The sequence below is a fragment of the Dreissena polymorpha genome, chromosome 11 (assembly GCF_020536995.1).
Source record: "Dreissena polymorpha isolate Duluth1 chromosome 11, UMN_Dpol_1.0, whole genome shotgun sequence".
NCBI classification, from domain to species: domain Eukaryota; kingdom Metazoa; phylum Mollusca; class Bivalvia; order Myida; family Dreissenidae; genus Dreissena; species Dreissena polymorpha.
Genome location: NC_068365.1, coordinates 34134579 through 34147027, shown reverse-complemented (window position 1 = coordinate 34147027; position 12449 = coordinate 34134579). Strand labels below are relative to the sequence as shown.

The following is a 12449-nucleotide window of genomic DNA, read 5'->3' as shown; positions in this document are numbered from 1 at the left end:
ATATGCCGTCTTTCAACTTATTTAATATTTTGTTGTTAATTGATTGATTGTAATTTTTTTATTTTAAATCAATTTCAATAACGTTGGTTCGCATTGAAAATACTTTTCATGAACATTGCTCTAATTGCAGTTCCGTTTATCACTTTTTAACTATCTTAGTAGCAAACTCTTGCTCTATTCTTATTGCTTTACTGTTAACTAATAATCCTTAACTGCCAAATGTCAAATCGAAACTTCTTACGAAACTCACTTACAAACCTGAAAATGGTTATATTCCCATCTATGTTAAATGTTGGAGATACCAGTTAGTGATTGTATTTGACTGTTCTTTATTTATATGCGTGTTATTTGTATCACTGTGTGGTTTGTTACTTCTGCTTCAAACCGTACCCGAATGCAAATTAGTGAAAACAGTTGTTTGTTCTGAAATATAGACAAAACGTTAGTTTAATTTATAAATTGATATCGATATACAGAAAAAAAGACTGCGCGTGAACATTTGGGTCGAAAACGAAAATGCATTTTACATTTCGTTGATATTCTGAAGTTCGTTCATCAAATAGCACGTTTGTACCACATCTATTCGTTTTGGGCGACATGTGCTAGATATTCAAACAGCGCCATAAGTCACAATATTTAGTTGTCAATGCTCACACTAAAATGGCACATTAAATAGCAACACATATTCTTACGTCTGAGCAGATGATTGGTTTATTGTTGACACACTGACGACAGATCCGAGGGTCGATAGTACCATCCGCCGCTCAACCATATTCTACTTAATCGTCTTTTGCTTGTGACAATTTAGTTTAAACCTATTCATTTTAGATCGATTGTACTGAAAGCACTTACTACTTAGTTAAAACGTTATCGATGCCGTTCCCTGGGCCTACTTGGTGTCTTTGGGGAAATCATATAAACGCTCCCACAGTCGGGATCAAATCCTAAACCTCCCGGTCGCTAGGCGGACAACATATTCATTCCATCACGGCGACTTTCTCAATAAGTCTATGTAAAGAGTGATGATGATGCACTTATCGATCACTAAAAAGACCAAACGCCTCAGATGTCTCGCACAATGGACCGTTAACATGCTTTCAATTCTCGTCTACAAACACATGTCTGGTCGTCTTTGGCCGTGGTTGTTTATCAGCAAATAGCCAATTGTCGTCTATGCGGTTATAGACGACAAGAGATCGAGAACTACGACCCTTTTCTTAGCGTGCCCCCGTAACTGTAGTGCAAACCAAACGTGAAAAGAGTGATGTTTTCATATAGCTTACCATTTTGCCACATGGCTTTTTAAATAGCTAAATAATGTCGCCGTTGGCGATAGGGCGTAGAGAAATATGGTGATGTTAATATAGCCTGACGATGTGGCTATTGGTAGCGCGACGTTTATTATTATGGTGATATTGAAGTGGCCTGAAGATGTAGCCACAATAGACCCATGTCGAGATATAAAGTGCTGATTAAATAGAAAGCCATTGTAATCTTTTTTCAAAAGCTAAATAGTTTCGCCATAGACAACCAGACGAATAAAACTATGATGTTATTCAAATGAAGTGGCATATACCTTGTGTCAACCGACGAGGGAAATTTTTAGTATAATCTTCAAATGTTAACTTTAGTGGTCATAGCTGGGGCCTACTGCGCTATGCTCACATCAAAATGGCGCTTTTAGAGTCGTCTCATATGGCAAAAACGAATTTATTAACGATTTTCGAAGTAACGTCAAATCTCTTTGCATATAATGGTCTGTTCCCGAATTACACTTTGTGCATACGTGATACGTTATTTCTAGTAAAATGTATACCATAAAAAGATTACACTTTGTGCATACGTAAAACGTTATTTCTAGTTAAATGTATACCATATAAAGATGTATGATAATATTATTGAAAGAAAAAAAGGGTTACATTTCATATTTAGCTTGACATTCCAACATTTAAATAATTACATGTTACTATAATATGAAGTTAATGCACTATATTGATTAATTGAAAAATAGCATTTATTATGTGGTAAGTTTCATAAGGTTAAGAATTTGCGTTAATGTTTTAGCTGTTTGCAGTTAAGAATGAAGAATTTTAAACAAAGCGGATCGAAAATAAAAATAAAGAATGCAATACGAAACTAAAAAGATAATTGTTTGGATGTACATGCAACGTTGTATTGTTAACTTTCTTTGATCTCATCTTGCTACGATATGTGAAGAACACATACCAAAATACTCTCAAAATAGAAAAAAAAAACTGAAAAGTTAAAGTACATTTCAAAATGTAGTATAGGGGTAATAATGCGTTACAATAACAAACATACTGATACATTAACAATATTTATAAATCTCTTAATTAACAACATGAAGACAATGCTACATAATGTAATATATAGTGAGGTATTATATTTTAAAACCCGTGTGTTTACCAATTTAAATACTGTAACAGAAGACAATTAGTAGTGAACACTGCAACACACAATTTATCAAGAATGCATTTTTTAGAAAAATAATAATTATACGTATTACTAAGTTATTTTACAGGAACTTAAGCAATTAATATTCTCATCTTTTGAAGAAAAATACATATATAGATATCAAAATGTACACGTTTTGACGTAGATCTTTTGTTGTAAGCAACATATAATGCGTGTGTAACTGAAATTTTGAATTGACCCTACAGAACAAAGGTACATTATAATCATAATTTAGAAATAAATGTTCGAAAAGACCCGTGTTGTTAAGCTGTCACGTTAAGATGGTAACTTCTGATATTACACGAAATCATTGAAATGCCATGATAATGACACCTGAAATGATAATGTGTACAGTATTTTGCAATAAAGGTTTTTCCGTTTTATACATACATAGAACATGTTTCTTCTTTTTTATATATAGGTTTGTGAAGGAAAGTACACTAATTTGCAATAATAAACCAATGCTTTTGTAAAACTATGCTATGTGCGTTACCAAAATTAACTTATTACAAAATCAAATCCCAACCTTTGCAATGGCAGCAAAAGAATTGCAATCAAAATACAATGATTGCGCTTAAGAGGTTATTTATAAAAAAATGAATTACCGAAATAAAGCATCTGTTCTCGTCGTTTCTTATTTAACGTTAAACAGTTTAAATTTGTGTGAGGGAAAAAAAGTTCAAGCTATATAAAACAAATATCAACTATCAGCTTATTCGGACATACACCGGTTCGGATACAATATTCATTCCTGACCTCGCCTCGCACATGTATTGAATGCTGTCTGCCCGCGTTACGTTAGAAATAATGACCACTTGGGCACTGTCATACTGGCCAATGTTATACACAAGCCCTTTTAACTTTTCCACATTACCGGTGCGATTAAATCGCAGAATAGACGTCTGTGGTGGAGGGTTACCAAAAGCGTAGCACCAAATCGCTCCAATGGGCGCCTTGGTCACTATTGACTGTCCTGTTTGCTTGTATAAAGATAACAGCGCTAAACTGTTGGTCTCAAAAGGAGCTCTTACACTGCCAAGCTTGTCAGGAATTATGTAAAGAGTCTTTCCGACGTGAATCTGAAGGACTGGTCCGTGATGAAGTTGCTCAACAACGCGTAGTGTTATCATCCCCCCAAGGTCCACTAGCGAATTATCCAGACCTACTGACCACACAAACCCTCGCGTTGTATTGATCACGATGCTTGATATTCGATGATCGCCACTATGGAGGTCAAGTAACTTGTTTGGTTGCTCGGACGAGTTGATGCCAATGAAATTCACGAATGTCGTTAGTTTATTGGCGTTGGTGTCAAGGTATGTCGTTACGGTTCCATTTTCCTTTGGGTTCCATAGGAGCACTTCTGGTGATGGTTCCTCGTTCCAAAGTTTTACAGGTGACAGATTTAGTTTTCCTTCCTTCAGAGGGCCGTCTGTTTTGAATAAGATTGTGACTTCCGAAAATTCGGAAAGTATTTTGAGGTAAAGAAGTTCCATTTGCCCAAAGTCCTCAGTTTTCATATACAGGTCTGTGGTTATTAGATCAATATCATGTTCTGTATGGACTGAAGAGTAGGGGTCCCCAGCTGAAATATTTAAGAACAAATACGGACATTGAAAAGCAAATTACTTATCTTATAATGTATTGCTATCATGAGACGACTTTAACGGTATATGTGAATTTAACACGCGAGAATGTTGACTTTGGCTATCCAGAAATACTAATAAATGGTTCTAAAAGTGGCATCAATTGCTTTGAAAATAATAATTTCTACGGAAATTGTCATTTTGTAGAACTTTTTTAAAGCCGCAATAATGCTGATGGAATATTTTGATACACCTGTAAACGAAATAGCAGATGGTCGAATTGATTTGTATTCGTTTTAAATCTCAAACAAATTGAGGTGGGACTTCTTTAAACTTTAACTATGGGAATAATTAGACGAAACCGGGATTCGGCCATAAACATGTTTAAACGTCCCCACATCACATTTTAAATATTCATTTCATACTCTCTAAATCACTAACATCACCAAGTGTCGTTTTATAATTTCAAACAAAACGCATGTGCTCTTTTTTATAAAATAAAACTAATCTCTTAACATGTGATATCAGTCTAAAAAGGTCGGATAATATGTAAAATTAGTTTAGATATTATTGACGTTTCTGAAAGCGTCAATATTCTTTTGTATTGTTATGTATAAAAGAGATTAATATATCGTTTTTATCAATTCTGCCCCTACCTTGCACGGGGACCATGTGTCCGAGCACATTGTACGCCCAGATAACCTGGTGCGTTTCCACTGTGGTAAACCGTACGGATAGCTGTACCACGGACTGGTCACCCACCGGAGACACTTTGGTTGTCACTGAGTGGACTTGGATGCCTGAAATAGTTTGGGAGAAACAACTAGTATTTACAAGCCGGTGCATTCATGATTCATATACGCATACCAGAGCTGGTCATCCGTTAAGGACGTAAACATGGTCTCAAAGTGTACATGGGTACTAGAAAATGCAACATCAGATATGGTGGTTATTTTATAAAGTTGCCATTTACTTAATTGTATCATGGTATCGTGACCTCATGATTGAGAGGACTCGGTAAAGTACGACACTGATGTAATTATGTAATTATCTATCTATTATGTTTTGAAACTTAAGAACTGACTTATATTATCAACAGTTTCTCTCAATGTTTTAATATTTATTCATCTATTTATATAACAATATAAAATACGATCAAGTGTATAAAAAGTTGTTGTATTAAGACTTTCATCAAGGTTCAGGTTGTATACACATTTTTGTATTAATACTTTCTTCTAGGTTCTGTTAAAAATGAAGTACTTCATTTTCTATCTGTGTATATATTTTGTTATAATATGTGTGTACTCAATGACTTAAAACCTAGTATATGTAAAGAAATAAACTCTATTAAACTCTATCAAACTCTGTAACCCATGGATTTTTAGATTGACCATTCCAAACAATTGAAACAGGCTGATACGCCTTTCATAGAGAACGCGGCAGTGTTATGGTCATCAATAATTGGTTAGTTTGATTTGAACATGATCCGAAAGTGAGCCATTATACTGTATCTGTACTGATTGTTGATGGTAAACTTTGTGCCATTAACACAATGAAAGAATACAATGAGCATTCGTAATGTTGGCACAACCTAATCCTGGTCTGTCACATATATGTGACAATGTGCAAGTCAATTAAAGTGATATAATGCCCATTTTTCACTGTTGAATTGAACTGAGCAGAAATATTATGTAAAAAGAGTTAGTTAAAATGTGGTAACTGACCAATTATCTACAATTCATCTCGATACCAGTTGTTAATTTTTTTTATTATATTTGATATTTTACATGACTGTCCCAGTCCTCTAAGTCGAAATGATCCGTAAAACAAAATTGTGTCTGTGTGGCGTATGAACGAATTTGCACTAAAACTAAATTGAGATTCACATCGTACATCGAATCATTTCTTTCGTCAGTTGTCAAAACGAAAGTACGGTTGATATTCAAATGCATTATTTTTCTCTTCCCTGGATATTGTTTTAGTATGTTGATGCTGCATTAACAAATATAAGTGTATATGTAGTGAAAACACCAAAAATAAACAACGGTTGCGCTATTCACCTAAAAACATAGCATATACTGTTAGATGCGCATAATATCACTTTAAAGTAGCAAGAAAAGGGAGCATGTTACGTATTCACTTGGGCACAGCTTTGTGATATAGTTGCCCTTTACTTAAGACTGTATGGTTTTCAACTGCATAACCGTAATTGCTTAAATAAACAATGGGATACAGTAGATAACCAAATAGAGGCGTTGCAAAAAATAAGAATAGTCTTTGTTAATATTAAATAAATTTAAAAAAAAACGATGCAAGTTGTGTAGTCCGAGCTATATTAAAAGACGTTGTTTTTTTTTTCAGACGGATGATTTGACAAATATTAGGTCCAACTTAAGTGTAAAGGTCAATTTAAATGTAAGTTCTAATTATATGGATATTATTATATTAAGATACATATGGATATTATTATATTAAGATACATATGAAACGATCATAATATTAGTTAACACTAAATCCAAGTCCTATAGGTTCCCAATGTATAAGTACCAACTGTCAAAGCATTGCCTTTCCTATGCATCACATAGTGCATGCCTGTTATCATTTTAAAGATGAGTCAATCCTCTTCTGATATTTGCAACCAAAACATACTTGCACATAACTTCTAAGAAACTAAGTTTTTCCTACATGCAAGCACACTTTGAAAACCTTACGTTCATTTTTTAACTAAGCCGCATATGAAAACACATAGGATATATGAAGTCACCACAAAAGCATATGTGCGATTGCTATATTACATTTAAACCAAACGAGAAAACGTACTCTTTAGAAATACCGGTAGGCACTACTTATAATAAATGATTTAGTGGAAATTATCTATAAGCAACAACACTTAATGTATTCAAGTGCAAAAGCGATGTTGTCGCTAAACCAATCAGTACTACGATATCATATGATATCCAATGAAAATTTTTTTTTATGAAAGAACAAAACATGGAAGTGCAAACTATTGTATTTTTATTGTTTAAAGTAGTGTATATAATTCGGCATTGGGATAGCGTGTCGTTTTATTAGAATAAGTTAGATGAATCATTTTAACGCTACAAGATTTATATTGAGTTAATCTGGAGATTTAGTTGTAATCGTTTTTTTCATTATTCATAATGTGTGCTACGTTGAATAATCATTATTTTTTTATTTTCTCGTTGATTAGTTGCTTAATTGTATAGTTGCTTAACTGTATTTATTGAATTCGCTATGGACGCCGTTTTTATGTCGAGTGATCGGATTCTTTTCAGATGTTAACGAATCGGCACCGAGTCGATATGATCAAAATGACCCGCTCGTTATGTCAATTTGATACTATTTAAAGTAACGAATATATTAGGAATGCATAGGGAATGGTCATGAGCAACTAGCGTGTAAGTATCGACAAAATCTATAAATGAGGTTATGTGATAAGGATAGACAAGGAATTGACATAAGCAGTAAATATCAATCAATTTTAGCAAGGATTGTTGGTGCTACAATTGTATTTACCCAAGAGATAGTCTTCTTGAATTATTTAAAAAAACAGGTATGTACGTATCTAAAAGTTATAACAACCGGCACTGTTACTGGACGAAACGGTTAAATCTACTTACCTTAAATATCTGACAGATGGAGGGACATGAAACTCTATTTATGTCTCATGCATCAACCGGCTAGATGCTAGGAGCATACTATTTGAACTATTCGCTCGGAACCTCACTAGAGCTATATAATTTAGCCAGTCAACTATATGGGCCTATGTTTTGTATTAAGCACATACGATACCCACCGGAAACCGTGGGCCGTAGAGACTTGACTGGTTGCTGTACACCCGGCACTGGCTCGAACGTCGACTGTTGTTTCTGAACCGTCTTACACATAAGCTCAAGGTACTGAAACATCTAAACAATAAACACATATGTTGACGGGTTTTTATGCATATCCTCATTGTTCTTATATGTGAATTCTCAAATTAATATGTTGGCCAACGCAATAAATATATCAAATCCCGCATGTAAGAGAATGAGAAACATAAATTTGCCAAATGTAACTCGACCTCCATAAATAACTCACTGTGATATATATAAAGAAACGACCTTCATTAGAACAACAAACGTAACGCTTTATATATAGCAGATCGCCGTCTGTTGACATATGACAGGCTACATACAATAAATGATGTCGTTCCTGTCGCTTTAAAGTCATAACGCTACGATAAAAGTATTCATTATGTTTCAAAATTAGATATATACAAAAACAACGTGCGTCAGAGTTGTTTATAAACGAGCTGAAATAAACACAACAGCTTAACTGGCTTGTATTTGTTTTAAGTTTGTTTCAAACGATGTATAATTAATTGTATTTATACGACTTGTACTAATTACACATGTCAGTTCAACCACTACGAAAACGAGTGGCAGTAAGCACATATTTCGCAATCTGAAAAGCACAGTTCTATGTACATATCTCGTAGGTATATTGTAAAATAAACATGTTCGTTGAATGCTTGTCCTCCCATCCACCGAAAATGTTTAAAATTTGATTTTTTTGTTAAGATTGTTGCATTTGATATTTTTGTTAAGATTGTTGCATGTTTTTTATGTTTGAGTAATCATATGTTTTTGTAATTATTGTTTTGTTTTCTTCTGGAAAGCATCGCCGGATAAAAGTATGCTATAAGTATCAATTTAAAAAAAAAGTGTTCAAGTTCAAAAAAGAAAATACAAATATTTCGTCCTACATACACTTATTCAATTGCCTGAAGTTTAGTCCTGAAAAATACTTTTGTTTTGAAGTTATTATCCCACCCATAAACTCGAATGAAACATTGACTGTTTTCCGCGTGTATGTATTTAACACATGATATGAATACAAAAAAGATGTGTAAATGATATATATTTATTCCATCATCAGACGTGCATTGTCGAAATAAACCACTGTGGAATATATTTCCCTTTATTTCGGCAATGCTGAAATATAGCTGTCACGCGCGGCGGAGGATGGTCACATTACTCGGAATCAACTAAAAAGTAATCATTTTTAGTAAAATCGAATCAGATTCAACAAAACAAACAATTTGATACCAAGTTGTAATATATTTTAAAGGCAAAATGCAACACAAACAGCAAAAAAACATTATTTACAAATATTAAGTGCGTGTACTCATGACTTCATTATTAACACGTCAAACGACAAAAGTCATATTCTTTCCCGCTAAAGCTGCAGTTGTTTAGTGTTTTTTTCCATCATCTCTTTTAAAATCGGGGACGTAGAGGTATGATAAACAGAAAAACAGGTTAGTTACTGATCTTTTTGTAATATATTAGGCTCGGCACGAATACAATAATAAAACAAGATTTGCTTTAAATAACTTTAAGATTTTCCGTGTAGTTTTATTTTCCTATTCTATTATTAAAGAAATTATTTACGACTAAGACAATTGATGGGATAAGTCGAATACTAGGTCGCTAAGGCTCGTGGTTAAGATTTTCTAAGCCTCGCAAAATCAACTTCGCTTTATTTGGCACCGACCTAGTATTCTCTATATATTCTGTACTCGTTTTAGTCCAGAGGCAGCGACAGCTATTGAATCATTACAATACGTTTTTACCACATCCCTAATATGTTATTAATTTTAATGCGTCTTTTGTATGCTGATTAAGAGATTTAAAAGAAACTATCACTAAAACGTTTTGGAATATGACTTAAAAAAATAATAATGTGTCGAAAATTCATGCATTACAATAAAATTATTTGACGAATTGTCTGGGTTTTTTTTTTAACTTTTCAACTCAAAAGCAAAGCCAAAGCAGTTGCAATCGTTACATACAATTGTATCCGTACCGTCTGGTAGTGTCCTATTTCCCGTTCCATTTCTCTCAGCCTGTCCTTGCCTTGGTTGTGGAGAAGACGCAGTTTAGAAAGTTCCGTTTCTAGATTATGTATTCGTCTGTCAGTATTCGGATCGGACCTAAACTGAAAACATGTTAGGTAAAATGAAGAATTCTTATATCAAAACCTATTTTCAAATCGTTTATACGTGTACAAGCAAGCTCTTTTTCTGAAATATTACAACAGTTACCCATCGCCTTTGCCATGTACAAGCAAATGCTCTTATTCTGAAATATTACAACAGTTATCCATGGCCTTTGCTATGGCATAAACCACCATGATAGAAAGGCGGAGAAAATAATTTTTAAGATACTTCCTATAAAATTAATCTTTTTATTCATTATCAGGAGGATTTTACAGATGTTGATCTTTTTTTACCTTAATATATAAACAATAACCGAACAATCAACTAAAATGTAAGTTTAAACATAATTATTTATGTTAGCCAGTCCTTCATATATCAAAATACACAATAAAGTAGGTATAATTAAATGATGGAAAAATGAAGAAACACTTATGAAAGAGTTTTCTTCTAGGGTTAATATTAACACATAATTTGCAGTGTGTAAAGAACAGTATAACTTATACATAAACAACAACTGCTACTCATAACCGGATTGTTAAGAAAAAAGCCGGGATTCTTGTTTTATTGTTGGACATTTAGAAACATTTCAATTTCGTCAAGATGTGCATTGCCGAAGAGCAGAACAAAAAGTGTTAGTTATTTCGGAAATACTGTTAACTTATGTAATACGCGTTGCGTTACAATAAAGAAATACGAAACAGAAGTAATAGGATTCAATATCCCAACACAAACATAGTGGGGATCCGATGATAGTGTTTGCGTAAAGGTGTCATTTAAGTGAACTCGAGTTGAAGATAACGTGTTCCCATATACATCTACAATGGAGTTTTAAGCAAGCCTCTTTTAAATTTGAATTTAAATACTTTTAACGATTCACCATTTTATCATTTCTAGGTAATATATACAATTGCCGAATAAATACGGGTAGGAAGTAATAATAAGTCTAGCATTCGATTCGGATGTGCTTTAGTCACTCGCATTACGATGATTATACCTACTAGAAGCTCCGACATGTTGAGCTACCAGACAGATTAAGTACTGAGGGGTAGGTGAATTTTAAATTTTGTAAAACAAAACATGAAAGTGGTTTTCAGTTAATTTCTTTTCGAAGTGCTGTGATACATACTTCGATACTCTACATGAAATTTGCGTTGCTTCGATTAAAATATTGTTAGGTTCATGTTTTTCTGCTTGAGTGCAAAACCCCATATTAAATTTGAATATTCTACTAACGGTCGAATAAACGAGTCAGCATTTTGCGTTTTATTATGCGCAAATCGAAATACAAACTTGATACTAAATCGTTTTAAATTATATGAAAAAGGATTTTAGCGAGTAACGGATAGATAAAATACATTTTTTTGTGCTACAGTGATACGTTTTCTACGAATTGAATGTAAAAAAGGCTTACATTTTCGGTCGATTCATTTTTTACGTGTGTCAATTTAAACATCTGTTTCTTGATGTTTTTTAAGGGAAAAACGGTCATGTTATGTACGCACCATTTTTGTGACGAAAGGAAGCGTTCGAAAAGTGCAGACGTATTGCTTCGTTAATTTTGCAGATTTTGTAAGGTAAGTATAATGTTCATTCCTGTTATATTTAAGTATAATGTGTCCTTCACAAAAATAAGAATATTCAGAAACCAAACGGATGCGTACCATATAAAATCAGCATGAAAGCTGCAACAAAGGAGTTTGAAGTATCATTCTTTGTAACTATGTCCTAACAGTTGCAGACACATACAACACTTTGAAAATGTTAACTGATACACTTTCTTCGATGCAACGGCAGTGCAAGGACAATAAATATTAGTTATTAACAGTATGTAAAAGGAAGTGACAAGTTCAAAAACGTTAGCATGCTTTTTAAAAGTCACTTTGTTATCTTTGAAGTTTAAACATCCATGGTTCATTGATTAGATACAAACATGTCAAAGCATTTTATGCATTTCTGTTCAGTATGGTTAAACAAAATTATATGTACATGAGCTGTGAAACATAAGTATCGTCTAACAGAGTAATAGTCAATTGCTTCAACATCAAGTTTGTCGACATTATATTTTTTAATGAATATAAGTATATGCCTTTAAGTAAACAAATATTGCAGTATTTGCTGTGACAGTTGTGCAATTAAATGTACCCATGTTAAGTCAGATATGTTCTTATCAAAACAAAGTAACAGTATAGTATTACAAGGATGCAATTGGTGGAAAAAACACACCAAAAACAAATAATATATGTCGGGATTTTTTTAAAAGCTGACATGTTTCAATGGGTGTGTCTTTCGATATTTACTGTTTGAATTACTGAGTACATGGTGATACACCAATCGACTGTATATGTTCTAGTGTCTTCCTATTGTAATTTTGTAATTAAGCTTCA

General features: G+C 33.3%; 1 protein-coding gene across 1 annotated transcript; it reads right to left on the bottom strand.

The window, feature by feature from the left end:
- Nucleotides 1-3071: 3071 nt before the first annotated feature.
- On the bottom strand, nt 3072-7990 carry LOC127849751 (uncharacterized). The gene is made up of 3 exons (XM_052382501.1): nt 7870-7990; nt 4718-4861; nt 3072-4060 (listed from the first exon to the last, which is right to left on the bottom strand). The coding sequence occupies exons 1-3, from the start codon at nt 7988-7990 to the stop codon at nt 3183-3185; spliced, it is 1143 nt and encodes a 380-aa protein (XP_052238461.1). The 3' UTR covers nt 3072-3182.
- Nucleotides 7991-12449: the final 4459 nt, after the last annotated feature.